The sequence below is a fragment of the Elephas maximus genome, chromosome 2 (assembly GCF_024166365.1).
Source record: "Elephas maximus indicus isolate mEleMax1 chromosome 2, mEleMax1 primary haplotype, whole genome shotgun sequence".
Lineage (NCBI taxonomy): Eukaryota > Metazoa > Chordata > Mammalia > Proboscidea > Elephantidae > Elephas > Elephas maximus.
Genome location: NC_064820.1, coordinates 192209301 through 192234153, shown reverse-complemented (window position 1 = coordinate 192234153; position 24853 = coordinate 192209301). Strand labels below are relative to the sequence as shown.

The 24853-nt window shown below is 38.5% G+C and overlaps 1 protein-coding gene across 3 annotated transcripts in view; it reads right to left on the bottom strand.

The window, feature by feature from the left end:
* Nucleotides 1-24853, bottom strand: part of CREBRF (CREB3 regulatory factor) — a 65110-nt gene that overhangs the window by 15459 nt on the left and 24798 nt on the right. For 2 of the 3 annotated variants that reach the window (XM_049874325.1, XM_049874326.1), the window contains exons 4-8: nt 21150-22233; nt 15549-15743; nt 13700-13889; nt 11977-12050; nt 4853-4975 (exon numbers count right to left, since the gene is read on the bottom strand). In XM_049874325.1, coding sequence (XP_049730282.1) covers nt 4853-4975; nt 11977-12050; nt 13700-13889; nt 15549-15743; nt 21150-22233 — 1666 coding nt within the window. Of the gene's footprint in view, nt 1-4852; nt 4976-11976; nt 12051-13699; nt 13890-15548; nt 15744-21141; nt 22234-24853 lie in introns of those variants that run through there. The other variant, XM_049874327.1, reaches the window with a different exon arrangement.

The following is a 24853-nucleotide window of genomic DNA, read 5'->3' as shown; positions in this document are numbered from 1 at the left end:
CTCTTCCTCAGCATCTCTCTCCAACCCATTGTCCAGTCCCTTCCATGTCTGATGAATTGTCTTCGGGAATGGTTCCTGTTCTGGGCCAATAGAAGGTTTGGGGACCATGACCGCCGGGATTCTTCTAGTCTCAGTCAGACCATTAAGTCTGGTCTTTTTATGAGAATTTGGGGTCTGCATCCCACTGATCTCCTGCTCCCTCAGGGGTTCTCTGTTGTGCTTCCTGTCAGGGCAGTCATCGGTTGTGGCCGGGCACCATCTAGTTCTTCTGGTCTCAGGATGATGTAAGTCTCTGGTTCATGGGGCCCCTTCTGTCTCTTGGGCTCATAGTTATCGTGTGACCTTGGTGTTCTTCATTCTCCTTTGATCCAGGTGGGTTGAGACCAATTGGTGCATCTTAGATGGCCACTTGTTAGCATTTAAGACCCCAGATGCCACATTTCAAAGTGGGATGCACAATGTTTTCATAATAGTATTATTTTGCCAATTGACTTAGAAGTCCCCTTAAGCCCTAGACCCCAAACCCCCGCCCTTGCTCTGCTGACCTTTGAAGCATTCAGTTTATCCAGGAAACTTCTTTGCTTTTGGTCCAGCCCAGTTGAGCTGACCTTCCGTGTATTGAGTATTGTCCTTCCCTTCACCTAAAGTAGTTCTTATCTACCAACTAATCAGTAAATAACCCTCTCCCACCCTCCTTCCCTCCCCCCCTCGTAACCACAAAAGTATGTGTTCTTCTCAGTTTATACTATTTCTCAAGATCTTATAATAGTGGTCTTATACAATATTTGTCCTTTTGCCTCTGACTAATTTCACTCAGCATAATGCCTTCCAGGTTCCTCCATGTTATGAAATGTTTCATAGATTCGTCACTCTTCTTTATCGATGCGTAGTATTCCATTGTGTGAATATACCACAATTTATTTAAACCATTCATTCGTTGATGGACACCTTGGTTGCTTCCAGCTTTTTGCTATTGTAAACAGAGCTGCAATAAACATGGGTGTGCATGTATCTGTTTGTGTGAAGGCTCTTATTTCTCTAGGGTATATTCCAAGGAGTGGGATTTCTGGGTTGTATGGTAGTTCTATTTCTAACTTTTTAAGAAAACGCCAGATAGATTTCCAAAGTGGGTGTACCATTTTACATTCCCACCAGCAGTGTGTAAGAGTTCCAATCTCTCCACAGCCTCTCCAACATTTATTATTTTGTATTTTTTGGATTAATGCCAGCCTTGTTGGAGTGAGATGGAATCTCATCGTAGTTTTAATTTGCATTTATCTAATGGCTGATGATTGAGAGCATTTTCTCATGTATCTGTTAGCTGCCTGAATATTTTCTTTAGTGAAGTGCGTGTTCATATCCTTTCCCCACTTCTTGATTGGGCTGTTTGTCTTTTTGTGGTTGAGTTTTAACAGAATCATATAGATTTTAGAGATCAGGTGCTGGTCGGAGATGTCATAGCTGAAAATTCTTTCCCAATCTGTAGGTGGTCTTTTTACTCTTTTGGTGAAGTCTTTAGATGAGCATAGGTGTTTGATTTTTAGGAGCTCCCAGTTATCTGGTTTCTCTTTGTCATTTTTGGTAATATTTTGTATTCGGTTTATGCCTTGTATTAGGGCTCCTAACGTTGTCCCTATTTTTTCTTCCATAATCTTTATCGTTTTAGTCTTTATGTTTAGGTCTTTGATCCACTTGGAGTTAGTTTTTGTGCATGGTGTGAGGTATGGGTCCTGTTTCATTTTTTTGCAAATGGATATCCAGTTGTGCTAGCACCATTTGTTAAAAAGACTATCTTCTCCCCAATTAACTGACACTGGGCCTTTGTCAAATATCAGCTGCTCATATGTGGATGGATTTATATCTGGGTTCTCAATTCTGTTCCATTGGTCTATGTGCCTGTTGTTGTACCAGTACCAGGCTGTTTTGACTACTATGGCTGTATAACAGGTTCTAAAATCAGGTAGAGTGAGGCCTCCCACTTTCTTCTTCTTTTTCAGTAATGCTTTACTTATCCGAGGCTTCTTTCCCTTCCATATGAAGTTGGTGATTTGTTTCTCCATCACATTAAAAAACGCCATTGGAATTTGGATCGGAAGTGCACAATATGTATAGACGGCTTTTCGTAGAATAGACATTTTTACTATGTTAAGTCTTCCTATCCATGAGCAAGGTACGTTTTTCCACTTAAGTAGGTCCCTTTTAGTTTCTTGCAGTAGTACTTTGTAGTTTTCTTTGTATAGGTCTTTTACATCTTTGGTAAGATTTATTCCTAAGCATTTTATCTTCTTGGGGGCTACTGTGAATGGTATTGATTTGGTGATTTCCTCCTTGATGTTCTTTTTGTTGATGTAGTGGAATCCAAGTGATTTTTGTATGTTTATCTTATAACCTGAGACTCTGCCAAACTTTTTTATTAGTTTCAGTAGTTTTCTGGAGGATTCCTTAGGGTTTTCTGTGTATAAGATCATGTCATCTGCAAATAGAGATAATTTTACTTCCTCCTTGCCAATCCGGATGCCCTTTATTTCTTTGTCTAGCCTAATTGCTCTGGCTAGGACCTCTAGCACAATGTTGAATAAGAGCGGTGATAAAGGGCATCCTTGTCTGGTTCTCGTTCTCAAGGGAAATGCTTTCAGGCTCTCTCCATTTAGAGTGATGTTGGCTGTTGGCTTTGTATAGATGCCCTTTTTTATGTTGAGGAATTTTCCTTCAATTCTGATTTTGCTGAGAGTTTTTATCCTAAATGGGTGTTGGGCTTTGTCAAATGCCTTTTCTGCATCAATTGATAAGATCATGTGGTTTTTGTCTTTTGTTTTATTTATATGGTGGATTACATTAATGATTTTTCTAATATTAAGCCAGCCTTGCATACCTGGTATAAATCCCACTTGGTCGTGGTGGATTATTTTTTTGATATGTTGTTGAATTCTATTGGCTAGAATTTTGTTGAGGATTTTTGCATCTATGTTCATGAGGGATATAGGTCTGTAATTTTCTTTTTTTGTGATGTCTCTACCTGGTTTTGGTATCAGGGTTATGGTGGCTTCATAGAGTGAGTTAGGTAGTATTCCGTCATTTTCTATGCTTTGAAATACCTTTAGTAGTAGTGGTGTTAACTCTTCTCTGAAAGTTTGGTAGAACTCTGCAGTAAAGCCGTCCAGGCCAGGGCTTTTTTTTTCTGGGAGTTTTTTGATTACCATTTCAATCTCTTTTTTTGTTATGGGTCTATTTAGTTGTTCTACTTCTAATTGTGTTAGTTTAGTTTAGGTAGGTAGTGTTTTTCTAGGAATTCATCCATTTCTTCTACGTTTGCAAATTTGTTAGAGTACAAGTTTTCATAATAATCTGATATGATTCTTTTAATTTCAGTTGGGTCTGTTGTGATGTGGCCCATCTCGTTTCTTATTCGGGTTATTTGACACTAATTCTTTTACATGATCTGCTTTTGATACTTAGAGCATCCTGGGGAAAAATGAACTAGAGGTAACTGAAGATTACCACTCTAATATTAGAACCAGTTTTAAAAAAAGATAGTCCTAGATGGTGAAGCAGGAGAAAAGTGTGGTGCAGAACTCAAATTCTAGTAAAAAGACCAGACTGAGACTGGAGGGACCCCAGAGGACACAGCCCCTGGACTCTGTTAGCCCAAAACTAAAACCATTCCCGAAGCTAACTCTTCAGACCAAGATTAGACTGGACTATATGACAAAAAAAAAAAAAAAAGTTTTTTTTTTTTTAATATGACATAAAATGATACCAATGAAGAGTGTCCTTCTTAGCTCAAGTAGACACATGAGACTAAGTGGGCAGCTCCTGTCCAGAGGTGAGATGAGAACACAGAGCAGGACAGGAGCTGGTTGAAGGGACACAGGATATACAAGGTGGAAACAAGGAGTGTGCTGTCACATTACAGGGAGAGCAAGTAGGGTCACATAACAATGTGTGTACAAGTTTTTGTATGAGAAACTGACTTGAATTGTACATTTTCACTTGAAGCACAATTAAAAAAAAAAGATAGTCCTAGGATAAATACTGCTAAGCAGAGAATATATAATATAGCCGAACCAGTTTTATAACAGTTCAGGGTTTTCACGGATAGTATTATGCTGTAATACGTTTGGGATGCTGCTTATCTGTAAGGTGATTTGCTAAGCTCCGGGGCTTCTAGAACAGAGCCCTGGTGGTGCAGTGGTTAAGAGTTCAGCTGCTAACCAAAAAGTCAGCAGTTTGAATCCCTATGGAAACTATGGGGTAGTCTTACTCTGTCCTACAGGGTCACCACTATGAGTCAGAATCAACTTGATGGCAACTTTTTTTGCGGGGGGGAGGTGGGGGGCCTCTGGAGTCTTCATATGTCTATCTACAACAGCTATCTCTACCCTCCCTGTCAGCTATCACTTTGTGCTGTTTCAGGATGTCTGCTTCTCTTATCCTCCCCATGATGTGGAGTCCATTCAGGGATGGTGAATCAGATAACTAAGTTTGTTAGAATCCTGTGAAATATATTACTAAGTTAAACAAATGGGGACGAACCTCCACTAAGTGTAAATTGCATGCTTGACAGCTCAGGGACATTTCCCCTACCCTCCACCCCCAATGGAACCTTAAACTGCTAGAAGTTTGTCTCTCCCAGGTGTTAAAATAATTCATTGATAAAGTCTAAATAACACATATTTATGAATGCTAAATCTCAAAAGACAAAAGAAAAAAAGCCAAGACAAAAGGAGAGTAACTACAATGAGAGCACTTAAGTCTTCATTAACTAAAAGAACTTCTAATATGCCACTGAATCATCATCTATCTTTCACTACATGTTATTATTTGTTTTGAAGTCATCCTATCTTCCTCTTACCAAGAGTATCTTTAATAAGGATTTCAAGCTTCTGTCCCATGTTGGGTCCTCTCTCCTCTCTTGGATTCTGTACTCGGTTTACAATTTCTTGCTTGATGGAGTTGATTACAAACAATAAATTATCTGCAAAACAAAGTAAGACACTTAGAACATGTCACTAACATGGCAGAATTTGGCTTTATTTATGTAATGGAAGATATAAAATTGTTAATAAACAGAAAATGTGTAAGAAAATATTAAGCACTGATGGTTATAAGCCTTCATATCTAAAGAGACTTTCAAATGGTGTGCATGATAACACCTTCTAGACATACATCAACATCCCCTCTCCTAGAAGCAACTTGCCATGCTTGTCTTCATAGCTTTAAGGTTTATGACAGTGCCTGGTACATCAAATTACAGGTGCTTGTCGTCGTTATGTGCCGTGGAGTCGGTTCCGATTCGTAACAACCCTACAGGACAGAGGAGAACTGCCCCTACAGGGTTTCCAAGGAGGAGCTGATGGATTCGAACTGCCGACCTTTTGGTTAGCAGCTGAGCTCTTGACCACTACACCACGAGGGCTCCTACAGGAGCTTCGTAAGTGTTTTTAAATATATAAAACCATGTCCTTCAAAGGCAAAAGCTTAAAAAATTTTCCCCATCTTAAGAAAAAAAAGAAAAGTTAACCAAAAGCAAATAGAAGGGAGTATATAATAAAGATTAGTATAAAAATCAGTGAAATAGCAAACACACAATAGAAAAAATTAACTAAATCAAAACATAGTTCTTTGAAAAGATCAGCAAAATTGACAAACTTCTAGCTAGACTGATTAAGAAAAAGAAGAAATAATACCAATTATCTATATCTGGAATGAAAAAGGGGTTATCACTTCAGAATCCATAGGTATTAAAAGGATAATAAAAAAATATACTATGCTAGTATACCAACAAATTCAACAACTTGGATGAAATGGACAAATTTCTTGAAAATGCAACTAACAAAAGTGACACAAGAAGAAACAGAAAGCTTCGATAGTGTATTTCTAATAAAGGAGCTAAATTTATAAAAAATCTTCCCAAAAGAAAACATAAATAGTTTCGCTGGAAAAATCTATCAAATCTTAGAAATAAAATCAATATTATCAAACTTTTTCAAAAAAAGGAAGAGGGATCATGGCTCAACTTGTTCTATAAGGCCAATATAGCCCTAATAAACAGGCATTACAAAAACAGAAATTCACATACCAATAGCTGTCTTGAATATAGACATAAAAATCCTTAACAAAACATAAGCAACAGAATCCAATTTAAAATATTAGAATAGATTCTAATAAAATAGTAGCAATACTCTCCAATATAAAAAAGGAAAATACATCCTAACCAAGTAGAATTTATTCTAGGAATGGAAGGTTATTTAACATTAAAAAATAATGTAATTTCATATTAGCAGGTAACTACGTAATATAGGGATGGAAACCCTGGTGGCTTACTGGTTAAGAGCTACTGCTACTAACCAAAAGGTCAGCATTTCAAATCCACCAGGCGCTCCTTGGAAACCCTGTGGGGCACTTCTACTCTGTCCTATAGGGTCACTATGAGTTGGAATTGACTCGACAATAGCAGGTTTTTATATGTAATACATGGACAGAATAAAAAATACATATAATGTTTGAATAGATGCAAAAGAAGAAAGGAAAAAAATTAAACAATATTCAACTCCCATTCCTAATAAACACAGGTCCCTGGGTGGTACAAATGGTTTATACTCGACTACTGACCAAATCTTACTGACCAAAAGATTGGCAGTTCAAACCCACCCCGTGGTGTCACAGGAGAAGAGCCTGGCAGTTTGCTTCCATAAAGACTACAGCCAAGAAAACCCTATGGAGCAGTTCCACTCTGTAACACATGGGGCTGCCATGAGTCAGAATCTACTTGACAGTCACAGGTTTTTACCGGTCCTGACAAAAACTCAAGGAGCCCCGGTGGCACAGTGGTTAAGTGCTTGGCTACTAACCAAGAGGTCAGCAGTTTGAAGCCACCAGCCATCCTGTGGAAGAAAGATGTGGCAGTCTGCTTCCATAAAGACTGCAGCCTTGGAAACCCTGGGGGGCCCTATAGGGTCACTATGAGTTGGAATTGTCTTAGAGGCAATGGGTTTTTTGTTTGTTTGTTTTTCTTTTAAATAAAAGCTCTCCACAGACTAGGACTAGAAAAGAATTTTTTTTTAAATGATAAAGGGCATCTCCCAAAAAAAAAAACTACAGCCAACATCACACTTAAAAGTAAAAGACATAATTGTTTTCCCCTGAGACTGCAAGCAGGGAAATCATCACTTCTATTCAACATTGTACTGGATGTCCTAGCCACTGCAGTAAGGCAAGAAAAAGGCATAAAAGATTGGAAAGAAAGAAGTAAAATCATTCCTCTTTGCAAATGATGACTGCTTAAGTAGAAAGTTCCAGGTCATCTATAAAACTACTACCAGACTAATAAGTAAATTTAACAAGGTCACAAACTATAAAAGAACTACACAAAAATCTGTTTTATATTCTAGCAGCAAACAATCAGAAAGTAAAGTTTCAAACACAATTTCATGTAAAGCTGTATAAAGAAATATATAATACCTAGAAATGAATCTAACAAAAGATGTACAAGCCCTCTACTATGAAAACTACAAAACATGGCAGAGAGAAATTAAAGAATACTTAACTAGATATACAAGTTCATGGATTCCAAGACTCAATATTGTTAAGATGGCAATTCTCTCCAAATTGATCTACAGTTTCCAATCAAAATTCCAGCAGTCTTTCTTGTAAAAACTGGTAAGGTGATTCTAAGATTTATATAGATATGCAAAGGACTGGGAATAGCCAAAACAACTTTTAAAAAGGAAGAATAAAATTGGAGAACTACCACTATCTGACTTCAAGACTTACTATAAAACTATAGCAATCCAGGACAGTTTTGTATTCACATAAAGGTAGACAAATAGATGAGTGGAAGAGAATACAGAGCCCAGAAACAGAACCATACAAATTTGGTTAACTGATTCGACAAAGGTACAAAAACAATTCAACAGTGAAAGGAAAGTCTTTTCAACAAATGGTGCCTGATCAACTGGAAACCTATATGACAACAAATGAACATCACCTCTTACCTTACACTATATACAAAAATGAAACTAAAATGGGTCATAAGCTTAAATGTAAATCCTAAAACTACAAAAATTCTAAGAGAAAACATACAATAGTTGCAACTCTGGCTTTGGCAAAGGTTTCACAGAACATAAAAACCATGCAACTAAAAAACTGACATATTGGACTTTATTAAAAAATTAAAAACTTTTGTTGTTTGAAAGATGCCAATGAGAAAACAAAATGGTAAGCCAAAGACCGGGATAAAATATTTGCAACACATATATCAGACAAAGAACCTCTATTCAGAATAAATAAAGAGCAGTTTTTTTACACCTCAGTAAGACGAACCGATTAAAAAAAAAGGCAAAATATCTGTACACATACTTCACAAAAGAAAATATATGGCTAACCAGTAAGCGCAGAAACACGCTCGATATCATTAATCAGAGAAATACAAATTCAGACCACCACACACTCGTTAGACTGGCTAAAATTATCAAGACTGACCCTATCAAGTGTTTACAAGGATGTAGAACACCAAGAATTATCCTGTGTTGTTTCTGAGAATGTAGAATGGTACAGTCAACTTTGGAAAACAGTCTCGCGGTTTCTTGTAAAACTAAGCATACACCTATCCCCTGATCTAGTCATTCCACTCCCAGGTATTTACCCAAGAGAAATGAAAACAAACATATGCCCAAAGATTGGTGCACAAATACTCATAGCAGCTTTGTTATAACCCGAAACTAGAAACAATTCAAGTGTCCATCAACAGGTAAATGGATAAACAAATTGCAGTATATCCTTACAATGGAATACGCCTGCACGTGTTCCAAAGAAACAGAGACTCAAAAATATAAAGGATCTAACTACTGATATAGTAGCAACATGGATGAGTCTTAAAATAAATTAAGCTGAGTGAAAGTAACCAGCCTCCCCCCCGCAAAAAAAAGTATATACTGTATGGTTCCATTTATCAAAATTCTACGTTATAGAAACTAATCCACAGTGACAGAAAACAGATCGTGGCTAGGATAGGAGTGGTGGAGAGATGACTGACAAAAGTGTATGAGGAAACTTCTGGGGGGCGATGAAAGTGTTCATTATCTTGATTGGTTTCACTTGTGAATACTTATATCCAAATTCATCAAATTACATACTTCAAATATGTAGAGTTATTGTATTCCAATTAACCCTCCATAAAGACGAAGGGAGCACATTTCCAATTTTAACACAGAATTCCTACGGCCTAAAATAAATCTCTGCCTACTCAAAGACCGCTTTGAAACCAGTGACTTGTTATTCCTTATCTAATAATACTGAGAGTAGGCCAATTTAGACTGAAGTTGAAGAGGGAAGTGAGAAATAATGGAATGAGGGATGGGGAGAAAAGAGCTTAAAACTACATGCACGGCCAATATATGCAAAATGTGTCATCACACAACGAAAGTACAGCTGATTCCCTAAGTCACATAAAACAAGACATTTATGCTGCTTCTCCAAGAATAACTGAGAGAACACTGTATACTTAAATATTATCAAGGACTTTTACATGTAGGTTGGACTTATGGCAAACAACCATTTTCAACAGGTTAAAAAGTAAATAAAGTTCTCTTAAAAAAATACATATATATATATATAAAATTAAAATTAAAGAAAATACAGAACAGCTCTTCTCTAACCCTGGCAGTCCCGAATCACTGACTGGAGGAGGGATGGTGGAAGAAAATGACTCTTCCATTAATATGCTTTCTGGTTTAGAAAATGGAGGCACCTGGCTCTCAGAAATTGAGACCAAACATTAAATCCATCAACAGCCTTCCCTTCATCCAGGAATCTTACAACTTCAATTTTCCCATATAGCTTTCTGAGGGACAAAATACACCAGTCAGGGTGAAGGTCCAATCTATCTAACAGTTCTGTTTCTCATTCTCAGTTAATAAGTGTACATGTGATTCACAAAGCAGTCTCTGGTAAGCTTTGGCAGAAAAAATCAACAGAAGAAGAAGTCTGGTGGGAAGGGATGGCATGATTAGTATAGTGGGTCCTCGATGCCAATTCTTGGAACTATTTAAGTTCATGACATATTAAAAAAGGTAAGAACAATAGGGTGATTTTTTCATAAAGTACTTGCAGAGCTCAAGGTCAAAATGCTACAATAGCAAGAAAGAATAATAGGAAAATGGAAAAACTTCCATTCCAACAAACCAACTGTTGTTTTAACTAATTAGTTTACTTCAGTTAGAGTTCTTGAGTGGCCATTAATAAATGAAAACATCAGTTCATTTCACAAGTTGTAAATGTCACAGTTGGAAATTCTCTTTCTTCACTTACAAATGGAAATAGATAATCAAGGGATTAAGAAAAGAGATTCTTTCTTTCAGCCACTGGACAAAGTTTATTGAGCATCTATGTGCCAGACACCATGCTGAAACTTAAGAAAACGTCTAGAAACAAATAATAATTGATCATTCTGCCTACATACACTGTTTCACTGTTCAGAAAAAACACAACTTTGCCCAAGAGCTGTACACTGAAGAGGACTAGAGGCAAAGGAACAAATCAATGCTTATGATACCAGGCTTGGGCAATAGTAACAGAGAAAGAGGATGGGAGGGGATGGTTCTTATTACAGAAGGTCAAAATCAGAGCTTCCCAACTCCCTAATGTGCTGAAAAGGGCTCCAGGTGTGAGATAATTCCAGGATGCCTTAGAGATGATCATTTTCTACATGTGCCATGTGAAAATTAGGAAACACCAACCTAAATCAGTGGTTCCCAAATACATTCTAGAATGGCTGCATAAGAATAATCTGGTCAATGCGTTAAAAAAAAATGTGGACTCCCAGGAAAGCAGTGGGATGCAGACCCCAAATTCTCCTGGAAAGAGCAGACTTAATGGTCTGACTGAGACTAGAAGGACCCTGGAGGTCATGATCCCCAGACCTTCTGTTAGCCTAAGACAGGAACTATTTCCAAAGCCAACTCTTAAGACAGGGATTGGACTTGACTATGGGATAGAAAATGATACTGGTGAAGAGCGAGCTTCTTGGATCAAGTAGACACATGAGACTATGTTGGCAGTTCCTGTCTGGAGGGGAGATGAGAGGGCAGAGGGGGTCAGAAGCTGGCCAAATGGACACAAAAAGAAAGAGTAGAGCAAAGCAGTATGCTGTCTCATTAGGGGGAGAGCAACTAGGAGTATATAGCAAGGTGTACATAAATTTTTGTATGAGAGACTGACTTGATTTGTAAACTTTCACTTAAAACACAATAAAAAAAAAAAAAAAAGGATTCCTGGGTCCTACTTGCATATATTCCAATTCAGAAGATCTGAGAGGAAGCCTAGGAATAATCTATATTTTAACAAGTTCTTCAGATGATTCCAATGGAAAACAGGATCTAAACTATCTACTCAAAGGTCAAAATAAACATTACTCAATTCCAAGGAAAGAAATTTTAAAATCAGTCATTAAAATTGGCCAAGCCAGCAATACAATTTTAAGATGAAAGTAAGAAAACACTGTGGTCACAAGTGGATCAGCTGTTTAAAGTAGAGATGATGTTTGGGTTGGGGAGCCACAGATATGGACACTCATCCTAAAAGGAATCCCTGGGTGGCACAAATGGTTGGGTACGCACTCAACTACGAGCCAAAAAGTTGGTGGTTCGAACCCAGCCAGAAGACCTCAGAAGATAGGTCTGGTGATCTGCTTCTGAAGGGTCACAGCCTGGAAAACCCCATGGTGCAGGTTCTATTCTGCACACATGAGGTTGCCCTGAGTTGGAAATGACTCGATGCCAACTAACAACAACAACATACTAACAGAAGGGCGTGAATAAATAAGCTAGAGTAGGCAGCTTACTGAATGGATGAACAAAAAGGAGGTTGGCCAAAAACCCAGGTAGAACGAAGGAAGAGCAAATAACAAAACCAAAGAAAAGGAGCATTGGTCAGCAAAGCAATAGGAGTTTAATCAAATTTTTAAAAGTTTAGATTTACCATATTCTGTGTTCAGGCCCCATAATTTCACTTTATTAGCTTCATACTGGGCTTTTTTCTTTAACCGACAAGCCCTGTGAAAGGAAGGAACGATTAGTTCACTTTTTTTTTTAAGGTAACATTCAGAACATATTCTTTTTTTGCGTCTGTCAGACATTTTCTAATAGTAACTAAAAATCACTGCCTACTGATGTTTATAAGTCCCTAGGTAGCATAAACCTAAAGGCTGGTGGTTCAAACCTATCTGGCAGTACCACTGAAGAAAGGTCTGGTGACCTGCTGCTGTCAAGACTGTTGCTATTGCTAGTTGCCGTCAAGTTGATTCTGACTCACAGTGACCCCATGTGTGCCGAACAGAACTGCTCCATAGGGTTTTCAAGGCTGTGACCCTTCGGAAGCAGATCACCAGGCCTGTCTTTCAAGGCACCTCTGGGTGGGTTCGAACCACCAACCTTTCAGCTAGTGATCTAGTACTTAACCATTTGTGCCACCCAACCAATAAAACCCTACGGAGCAGTTCTACTCTGTAACACAGGAGGCTGCCAGGAGTCGGACTCAATGGCAACAGGTTTAGTTTTTTGGTTTACTGATGTTTCTAACAAGAAACTCTGTCACCAAAAACCACGTTAACACAATCATTTTTCCAAACTGATGTTTAAAGATTCAACACACGTTCAAAAATAAAGCTATCGCCAAAAACCAAAGAAACCAAACTCGTTGCTATGGAGTCAATTCCGACTCATAGTGACCTTTATTCGAATGGCTAAAAAGGCAAAAACAAACAAACAAAAAAGACAATACTAAGTGCTGTAAAGGATGTGGAGCAACTAGGACCCTCATATGTCACTGGTGGGAATATAAAATGGTATATACAAGATGCTTTGGAAGAGTTTGGCAGTTTCTTATAAATATATACTCCTGAGTTTTTAGCCAAGAGAAATGAAAACTTATGTTCACATAAAAACCCATAAGCAAATGTTTATGGCAGCTTTATATTCCTAATTGCCAATAATTGGAAACAACCCAATGTTCCTCTGCTGGTGAATGGATAAACCGTACTACATCCCCACAAAGAAATACTACTTAGTAATAACAAGGTACCAACTGCTACGAAGTGTAACAACAGGGATAAATCTCAAACGCATTATGTTAAGTGCAATAAACCAGATTCAAAAGGCTACATCTATTATGATTCCAACCATATGACATTCTGGAAAAGCCAAAACTATAGGGGTAGAAAACAGATCAGTGGCGGTGATGGGCTGGAGGTGGAGAAGGGATACATTACAAAGAGGCATGAAGGAATTTTTTAAGGTGATGAAGATGTTTAATATCTTGACTGTGGTGGTGGTTACACAATTGATATCTTTATCAAAACTCATAAAAGTGTACATTAAAAGGAATGAATTTTACTGTATATAAATTATACCTCAAAAAACATGAGTTACTGAATTAAAAAAACAAAGCCATGATAAAATTTTTCACTAATATACTGCACTTAAGTCCACTCATCTTTCCCCACTTAAAAAAACTTTTTTTCATGAAGCATAAATACCAACTTTTACATCCAAAGGAAAAATTACAATACTCATTGTAATACTTATAAAAGAAAAATATATTTCTGAATAAACGGTTTAGCACCATCTATTCTATAAAAGCTCACTTAAAATCTGACCTCGCCTCCTAGACTTTATTCCCATAAGTGAACATCATTATCACTTACCTGGAAGCCAGCTTGTTTTTCTCCTTCCTTGACCTTGGCCGGGCTGTTAAGGGAAGCTCACTGACTGGAGTCAAATCACTGATCACCTTATTCAGTTTCCGAAGTTCATTACCTATCTGAAGTAGTTTTTTAGGATTTGGAGTCAGATCTTCTACATCAGTTCTCCGTGACTTCTTTACCGCATATTTTCCTATAGATTGTTTAAAAGAAATTGAAATAAGATGATTTTATTTAACAAGACAGACATTTTCCACAGCCGTATTTTAAACCACTCTCTCCCTGCAACTTTTCTTTTTCAGAAGCCTCAGCATGTTAGCAACCCATCCAGAGGGCTAGCCTGCTCCCCTTTACACTTTGTGGCGGCAAGAAAAGGGGGCAATATGCACAGTTCCAGCCTTTCCCCATCCTTCTCCATCCCTGGGTTTCCAGCCCTATTTTGATGAATTCTTAATTATCTGCACAGCAGTCCTAAGCCTCACAAATCCCAAGCCTGGAATCCAAGTTCAGCTGCACACAAAAATTAGGGCTAGGGTATAATATTGGAGATTTTACCCAAACTAAAAGGTTTCATGCTATGAATGAAAAGTTGTCAGACGTATACGTTTTATGTTGGACTCAAAATTTTAAGAACAAGTAAGGATCACCTTGTTTGAAAGCTCTTCTTTGGTTGCTTTAATCAAAAACATTACAGAAGGTTCAAGGCTTCCTGCCCTATTGCTCCAGGCAAAAGGGGTGGCTCTGCCCTCCGAACTCCTACAGTACACTGAACAACTTCCCTAGTACTCAGCATGTGTTACTTGGAATTCTTTATTGGACCTGTAGAAAAAAAACATCTGAAGGCAAAAACCAGGTCTTTATTTACGGAGAAAGAGCAGGGCAAAGAGCTAGGTGCCAGTGGAAATGGGAAATAAGGCACAAATAGCCTTCAGATAAAATTCCTATCCTCAAAAATACTTAGAAAATTAAATCTGCAGCATGAGTTGTTACTAAACTGTTTATTGAACATCAAGCTTAGAGGATCTCCCTGCCCCTTTTTGGTAAGAATTTCGGATTAACATAAAATAATATTGGTGCAAAAGAAATTCTACTTACAGATTCTCAGATTCACAATTCAAAATTTAGCCTACTTAAGATCATAAGTTTCTCCCAACTCCTACAATTCTTCTCTCTACACTCTTTTTCTCCATAACTAACTAGTCCTCCTTTCATCTCCTTTTCCTCCCCTTTTCTCCCCACCATCATTTTTTATTCCAATCTTCTATTTTCTTTAGGCCTAGGGACTGGGCAAGAATAGAAAAGAGAAATGCTAAAGTTCATTCTCCTTCTCTCCAACCCTTCTGGTTATAGCAACCGAGGACGGTCAAGAATCAGCAGTCTCCTGACTATTTCCTGGAGTGGGTAAGTGCAACAAAAGAGACTAGAAACAAAACAGTTTTTACACATTCCTTCTTTCCTGCCTAGGTGGTATCTCTAACCAAAAAAAAACCCAAACCCGTTGCCTTTGAGTCAATTCCAACTCATAGTGACCCTACAGGATGGAGTAGAACTGTCCCATAGGGTTTCCAAAGAGCAGCTGGCAGATTTGAACTGCTGACCTTTTCATTAGCAGCTGAACTCTTAACCACTATGCCACCAGGATTTCCAGGTGATGTCTCTAGACACTGGTAAAAGCTGTTTGTGAGTGAAGACCAGTCATGGCAAGCACAGCAGCTCTACTGTTTCCCTCTCCAGTTTGCAGGAAACGGCTGAGCACCTCAGGACACTGAGTAAGCATATAGTTTAGTGTCTCTATTTAAAGTCATGCCCTACAATGAGTGACACTACATACTCGACAGCAGTCCCCTCTTACCATGATGTAAGCCATTTTTCTGATACACATTACTTGGTAGGGTATCTCGATTCCATTCAGATGGCCTCAGCATCCTCTCTTGCTGTGATGGTGTAAGTTGCTCACTATATTCCCAGAAGTACCTTCTTTTACCTCTCTTCCGAGAGGATATTGATGTCATCTCCTTTAAGTCTTCTACAGAATCATTTTCATAGCCTTGGAAAAAAAAGGCATCCCAATTTTTAAGTTTCATGAATTTCAATAAACCAATCAGGAAAGAAAAAAAAAATCTCTTCTATTTATCATTTGAAATATTTCTTTTCACCTGAAAACATTACTGACATATCAAGGATAATAAACCAAGTCTATAAAATAACTTTTAATATGGAAATCTCTAACTCATAAAATATTTGAAGATTAATAAATACAGATTATACTGTTTATCCTCCTTGAGTTTACTTATAATTCTTGGGTTTTCTTTGATATTTGTAAGTTAAGGTATAAAATTCTTTTTGTATCTTCATGTAGGATTGAAAGAACAATGAAATATAGCTACAGGAGTATCAACAGTACCATTAGGTAATAATGGTACTTCGACACTATACTGTGATTTTACAACATCTTTCTTATAATATTTCTGTATCTGAAACATTCCCAGACAGAAAGCTGTGTGCATTTCTATGGTGGTGTTCTACAAGACAGAGTTTTGTGAGGCAGCAGTGGTTTTCTTTCCATCCCCCACCCTACCTCTTTTGGAAAAATACAAAATATGACAGTTTTCACACAGGCTACCAAATAAAAATGCATTTGCCTTTTCTAGCTCATATTTTACTGAAGTAATTTACATATATTCTCGCCTTAAGATGAGAAGTGTTTTCCTTGCTAATAGGAAGTTTAGAAAATACTTAATTCTGAGCTACTAGAGCTGCTGGTCATCCCCAGTATCACCAGGATGACCTATAAATCTAAAACACCCTCAGATGATGGCCATCTTAGATGTAATCCTCATTATTAATGCCAGGTACATGGGGGATGGGGATGGGCCATGCACAGGACAGAAACAACCCCCAAAAAGAGGCCGGGAAAAACAATTCGGTGGCACTGACAAGCAAGATGACCACTTTCTCTCCTGAAAACATGACTCCCCTGGAACTGACACTGAAAAAGTAATGACATCTGTGTTTCGAAAAAAAGTTTTAAATGTACCAAGTTTTTTTCAGAGTAAGAATCAATCAGGAGTATGATTCGACTTATATGCCATTCTGGAAAAGGAAAAGCTACAGGGACAGAAAGTAGATTAGTGGTTGGAGGTAGAGGGAGGGGGTGGCTACAAAGGAGCACGAGGGAATTGTGGGGTGTGCATAAACTCTTCTGATCCTGACTGTGGTGGTAGTTACGAGACTGCATGCACTTGTTGAAAACTCATACAAGCGGACACTTAAACAAGGGTGAATTTTAACGTGTGAAAATTATACTTCAATAAACATGACTTAAAAACAGGACAAAACCAAGCAGGAGAGCAGAATGATTTCTAGGCAGCAGTCAGAACAGGCTTTTATAGTGTCACTGGCATTGACAGTGCACATGTGGTACAATATGCCAAGCAGTGTGGCTGTGAGCCTTAGGTTCTTCTTAAGAAATGACCCACCAGTTCAATAACACAATTATTTCTAGAAGTCTGATTTTAAAAACTGTAGTAGATGCATAAAACAGTAGCCTGGGCTTGCTTATTTATACTTACGTTTCAGTTCAAATTAAAGGATTTTATCTCGCTCAGTTATCAACCTAGTTTTGAAAAAGTGCAAGGGCCACAACGTGCCACCAGAAGTTGCCTTAAAAAAGATCCTTGCTCCACTGGGCTAAGCAAAAATTAGACTTGCAGAGATTACCCTAGTTGAGGTGGGCACACCTCAACATAGGCAGATGCACCAATCAAAATACTCCCACCTTCCTGCCAATGTCAAGAGCTGGTATTCCTTATTTAAGTCTACCAACCCAAACCACAAGAAAAAAATTTTATATACAGCCTCCTCGGGCAACTCATATTCCCAGGTTTTATTGATAAACTCCCTTAGCTAGCAACTAACTTTGTTTCTCCTCATGTGGCCTGGATTTCTGGCAAAACACTGTTCCCTTCATATAATGTACCCACATATTTTATTTGAGACTTCTAACAAGCTAGTGAGGAAGAGGTTATTAACCCCATTTGAGACAAAGAAACATATTCATGTAGGGTTTAAGTGATCTGGCAGAGCTAGGACTGATTTAGGCCTCATGGCTCAAGAAGTCTTGTTACCCTAGCCCCAATGGGCTTCCCACTTTTCCTGTGCCTGCCAAGCTAAATGGTCTAAATGGAATTTTTTTTTTTTTGCATATAGTCCATATTAAGTTTAAATAGTTTTATTTCCTCTGCCCCACCCAAATTAATTACCAGCTTTATTTACTTATATATATTCAGCTTTATTTCCAACAAAATATGTAACAGCCATCAATTTTCTTTGACCTAATATAGTAACATTTTCTAACAGCACACACCATAAATTACCATCACACCTACAAACTATGGACCTGTTAGCTAAAGACACTCACGTTTCAATATAGAGACGCCTGTGATCAAGTAGAATAAGGAAGAATTATAGGCCCATGTCACTGGCCTAGCATTTAAGGTAATGAAATATTTCTCAAAGTATGTTCTGGAGAATACTACTGCCATAAGATAAGCTTTCATGCCCAAGTGAGTTCCGTGGTCAAATTCATTTTAAGATACTCTCATCCTGCGTTCCCCTCTTATCAAGTCATGGTGCACATAAACACATTAAAACACTCTGAGTAATCACAGCAGTAAATAAACCCACTAAGCTATAAGTTCCATGAGGACAAGGATCATGTCTGTTTTGTTCATCTCTGTATACATCTCTGTATAGCCAATACCTAATATGCACAGTGCCGAACTGAGACACCGGCACTCAAATTTTTTTTAAAAAAACAAATCAACGATTAACTTTGTTAATGCAACATTTCCCCTCAAGCCATTTCCCTTTTCATTTCATTTGCTGAAGCACCATGCTGATCTAACCCGTTCCTTTCTGGTATGATTATGAAAAGTATACATGCTGCCTAAAATTCCAAGCACACATCTTTGGTTAGTCCTATTAATCTGGTAAAGTCAATTGTGAAAATGTTTAGTGAGGATTACAAATTAAACCCTCATTCTGGGGGTCCAATTCTTAGTGTCAGAACCATGTAATTCCATGACCCCAAACTGTTTAGCCTATATACAGAATAGGCTCTATTAAAACCTGGGAGCCAGTCCAGAACAGGGACTGAAGCTCCATTTTACACCTTTCCTGGAACTTCGTAAGCTCAGGCACTGTTGTAGCCATCTGCCAAGAAACAGCATCAAGGGAGCTAGCCATCACAAAAGGCCCTTTGTAAACTGCCCACTACAAATTAAACCAATCAACCCACCCTAAAACTAGCACACTGAATAAAATATAAATATCCCCACATCCCTGCGTCAAAGAATTTCTTCCTGCCTCATACCAATAATTCATTTTTGTATCACTGAAGTCACTTGTTCAGCTCTTTCTTCTAAGAGGTGGGGAAGTTTTCATTAGCAAATGTGAATAAAGCCCAAATAATATCACAAAACTGTGTTGATTTTGTGGTTAAAGCACACCATTCATTATCATTTGTGACACTAGTCCATGGAATACTGACCAAAGGGGTTTTCTTCAAGTCAACTGAAAGTGAGTGAATTAAATGCCATCTGACCATTTAGAATCGTTAGATGAGGCTAAGATGAGAACTTGACCCTGACGAGTGCTAGCTAATGCATTTCTAGCCTGGTTGCTTACGACCAATCAACAAGATCACAAATGAGCGTTCTTCTATGAAAACAAGGCAAGAGCATGTGGAATGCCAGGACAACACCAACTACAACCCTGGCTCCCTCTTCAGTGAGGATCAAAGGGCTGAGAAAAAAGAAATGGAGGTGGATTTACTGCGTGAACTCTTCAGGGACCCATTCACCTCTCAACACGTTTATCCAGGTGAACCAAGTCAAAAGGTCAAGGGTGAATTTAAAGTGGAAAAAAGTCAAAGAAAAGCAAAAATACAACCAGAATTTCTTGCTTGCTTTGGTGATGGTAGGGTTTACCCACTCTGACTTATATACTCCTTTAAACACCAGCTGGTAAAGACATTTCCTTCCCCATATTTTCCATTTCCCTTAGCTATTACCCATCCTCTCTTAGTCTCGCCCTTCCCCTACCCTCCTATGCTAACTCTAAATATGGGACTCAAAGCAATAGGGCTGATTTGTTAAGACTTTAAGGACCACTTAGGGAGGGAGCTACATAACTTACCACTACCTACACAACAACTTACATCGAAGCATCTCAAAGAAAGCACATTTTATTAATTTGCTGAGACAATTTTTTTTCCTGCTGATAAGTGAAAAAGATGATTTATTCTATCTATAGAGTTCTAAAGTAAACCAAAGAAAAGGCATAAGCCTTTTTCTTCCACACTGAACTTAAAACACCTTTTGCTTACTTGAAACTCCACCCAAATCAAACAACTTGTGTCAAATACATAAATCTAAGCATTTAGAGTAGAAAGACTTCACCAAAAAGAAAGTCTTTTAGCAATAATAGTGCTTCACTGGCTACAATATAGCTACTGTGACTTAAAATCCTTTCAGGAAATTAAATATCAATGTTTATACTGCCTGAAATTCCAGCGATCATCGTTACAACAAAAGAGCTCTCTCTGAGAACTTATAAAGTTTCTTTTTAGTAACTCTTAGGTTCTTATGCAGAATTACTAGCTCTAACATTATTTTCGAAGAAAATAATTTTGCTAAAATCTGAAGATCTTCACTTCTTTGTGTATTTTTAACTGTACCAGTTGGCAATGCCATTTTTATAAACAAACTGCACGAGCCAACAGTGGCAAGAGTCCAAGCACGTAGATGCTGAGGTCAATTAGTTCTCCACAGGTTTCACTTTCTGTCTCCCTCTTATTTATATGTGCTGTATATAGAAAAAAAAAAAGCAAAGTTTCCTTCGTGCTCATTAAATTATAGCATGCATTTTTCTTGAATGGGAAAATACTGTGCAAATGAAAGATGTGGCAGAAACAAAGAAACAGCTCTCCTTTACATTACTCATTAAGCAGCCTTTGTTGGCTGTAGGCATGACTACTAATAACCATCATCACTTGGCTCACCATTCTAGGTACTCCTAACTTATCTCAATTGTAACAGAAGGACACAGGCATAAACAGAAATATTTTCTAAACCAATAAATTCTGGGATGAATCTGAGACCCATGTGCTGGCAAACAGGTGGTCAAGAGTGACAAATCTGATCACTTCACGTAAGATAAGCTAAGAATGGCCCTCAAAGAATCAGCACATATACCGCTACACAAGCAAAAGTGATTATTTAAGAGCGGTTTGAATAAGAAGAAAAAAAACATTAAATATCCAAGCCAAGATATTAAGTCATTTAATCCCCACACTAAGACCAAAAAAAAAAAAAAATTACCCAAAGCAAGGCTATCTATTTAAAAATATCAATAGAAAGGTCAGTTTGGCAGGCCTCCAAGTATTACAAACCTGGTTCCGAGAAAGTGTCACTAATATCATCATCCTTGTCATCTTCATAATCCTCTTCCTCCTCTTCCTCCTCTTCATTTTCAGACAGTTCATGCTCACTGCCAAACCCTTCATCGTGATCCTCATCATCGTCCTCCTCATCCTCCTCGTCCTCCTCAGGTCTGCATTTGGTTGGCTGTTCACCCAAGTTGTCAGAGACGAAGAGAGAATAATTGTGCTCTTCCTTTTTCTGGGATGAATCTGAGACCAATGTGCTGGCAGAAAGGCTGCTACTCTCCCCTACAGCAATTGACCCACGACCATCCTGGGGCAGTGGGCTGAGTAATAGTTCCTGGGTTTCTTTGAAAGGCAAAGCAGGAGTGGCACGACCCTGCAAAGGCTCCATCCCTTTTTTCTCTTGTCTCTTTGCTACTGCACCGCAGTAGCAGGTATTCTCCTTTGCTGCATCGGTGTGAACCTGGCTCAACAAGTGCCGGGTCTGCTGCACTGGGTTGATCTTTACCTTTGCCTTTTTTACATAGTCTTTACATTCAACATGAAAGTTCACCTTTTCATTATGATACACATTGGTCTTCACCATGATTTGTGTGCTTGAAGTGGGTTTACTTGCTTTCTGGACACAGTCTGACAAAGGGACCTCAGCCTGAAGAGTCTTAGAAGAACACACAGGGGCAGCGGCTCTGCTTGTGATCTTTTTACCAGGGAATGAAGAGGGGAAGGGATTTTGTTTGACGCTGAAAAGTGAATCAGGGTAATAAAGGGAGTCAGAAACAGACTGAGAGTCCTCGCTGTTAAGTTGGGCCAAAGTTGGAGTTTTACTAATGACCTCTTCATCTTGGTAAGGGCTAGAAAAGTCATCGAGACCCAAGTAATCCACTTCTTTTGTTCCCCAGATGTCACAGCTGGTTAGTTTGGTGTACTTTGTTAAGTCTTCACAGTACGTATCCCACTGTTCCCAGTTTGAGGTTAAAGCACCCTCATTATCCAGGACATCTGTGAAAGACTCCAGATTTTCAATGTCTTTGCAGTCCTCCAGAGAAAGAAAACTGTCTCTAGGATTCTGTTGGTAGTTCATTTCTCTATCCTGGGAAAGGATTTAAAAAGAAAAAAAAAAAAAAAAAATCACACAATTATTAGGAAGGAAATATTCACCTCCATCCTCACTTCTATATATCAAATTGAGAAGTCACATCTTGACCTCGGTCTGTTTTATTTCAAGACAAAGGCTAGTTATATGATATTTTTACCATTCTATATGTATTATTCCATATAATACATTCCGTATAATATTTTTCTCTTGGGCAAGGAAAATTTAAAAAAAAAAAGGAAAATATGTCCTTTGAGAGACTTTTAATTTTTTTTTTTTGACAATAGAATTTTAAAAGTCATCCTTCTTTAAAGCTAAAGTATGGTCCAAATATCAAGGATTTCTTGAGCTTTAGTATAAACATTCTTCCTAAAAAAGTTTGTATTTCTTTATTTTTTACTAAGGATTTTGTGATCTCTTAGAAATAAGCTTCAATTATGAGACAAATAATGAAGACTTTACCTTCATTACAGAAAAATCTGTCTTAACTGGGAACTTAAATATAGGCGCAAAGACTAATCAAGAGTTAGAACTCAGCCACAGAAGGATAAGATCTTTGCAAGGCCTTACAACCACTTTTGGGTACGGGGGGTAAAATAACCCCTCATCCATTTTAGAGATGGGATTTTAAAATGTCAGTAAGACTGTGTAGCCATCAAAAAGAATGAAGTAGAGCTCTAACAAGTAATCCACTATATATATGTCCACTATATATTTTTATGTTAAAAAGAGGAAGTTACAGAATATATCTATAAATGTATCATCCAATTAAAAAGCTTATCCATATGCTTATATATGCACAGAAAAAACTCTGTTAGCAGTAGTTAAATCTCCGAAGGGGGCATGGAGGGTGAAGACTCAGGAAGGAAAAGAGGACTTTTTCAGTTTTCCAGTTTGTTTGTTTATTTGCATGTGTGTATCTAAGTGTTCTAACAGCTTTATTGACATATACTTTACACAAAATTCACCCATATTAAGTGTACAATTCAATAGTTTTTAATAAATTTACAGATTTCTGCAACCCATGTTTCCAGTTTTTATATGCTTCTGTGTTGCTTAAGTTATATATAATTAAAATTTATTAAAAAAAAAACTTTTTTTCAGGCGGGGCCAAGATGGTGGAGTAGTCAGATACTTCTGGTGGGCCCTCTTATAACAAAGACCCAAAACAAACAAGTGAATCAATTAAAATGACAATCTAGGAGCCCTGAACATCAAAGGCAAAGTTGAGGAATTCGACTGAGTGGCAGCAGGAGGGAAAGAGAGTTCAGAAGCAGCAAGGAGTTGGCAGACCTCACCCAGCAGGAACCAGCACCCTGCAGGCCAGATCTGCTGGTGCAAACATGGTAAGGCAAGCAGTGGCACTTGGGACACGTTTTTCACATTGGCAGAGTCCAAGCGGCGGAGAGTTCACTCACGCCTCCAGAATCAGCGAAAAGCAGTGCTCTCAGCAAAAGATAAATACTTGTGTCTAATCTACCATGCGAACCAAAAAACACCCCTTTGGAAAAACACTCTCTCCCATTTAACTGACCCCTCCCCACTCTGCACCAGGTCCCAAGTAGGCTTCAGTGATAGCCGCTTTCCCTGGGCCAGGTTGGAAGTAGGACCTGTTGCACACCCTGAGCCATCCTCCTGGCCTTGCAAAGGAACAAATTAACAAACACGGAAAAAAATAATCTGCTGGCTTCCCTAAGATGGGAACTCAGGGCAGAAACAGCTCCTTTGCCTAGGCACAGGCATAAGTGGTCCACAAACTCTGAATGCCTTTCACCCCTGCAAAGACCTGTGTGGGCCCATTTCAACAGCGTAGGCCCTCACTCGCACAGTACAGCAGGGTATATACCTGAGTCTAACTTCAACTGTTTCAGCTATATGGTGGAGGGGAAGGTTTGTGACTTTGACACTGCTCTGCCTATTAATAGGGTTCTCACCTACCCATATCAGGGGCCTGAGAATTGACGGCTTTACCCACATCACCTAACCACCCTCAACAGGGTCCAAGGATAAGTGGTGCCTCCCAGTCCTTTCAGCCAACAGCACTGGGTGCCCACAGTCCTGCTGCAAAACCCACCCACCTAGGCGCCCTAGGGAACAGGGACACGCTTTCCTCACAGACACTCAGAGGCAGTTGTCAGTCCTCTGCCTTGCTCAGCACAGAACCCCCTACTGCAGCCAGATACCTGTTCCTACACCAATCACCTCTGCTTATCTGGGACTGTAGGTGAGAGCCTGCACCACACACTTGGTGTCCAACTACCTGGATACCTGAGCTGAATCCATACAAGAAAAGCAAACGAATTCCTAGGCTCATATACTTATTAACAGCTCTAACCACTTGGTGACAGGACTTCAGAGCTTCAAAGGCACCAATAATCAAACTAGTTTACTGAAGCAGTCTATCTGGGCATATCAAAACAAAACAAAAAGCTAGGACACAGTAAGCAAACATAAAATGAGTAAGTACAATAACTTATTGATGGCTCAGTGACAACAGTCAATATCAACTCACACAAACAGGCAGACCATGAAGGCTTCAGCAAGCTCCCAAAACAAAGAATCAAGAAATCTTTCAGATGAAGAGAACTTCCTGGAATTACCAGAGACAGAATACAAA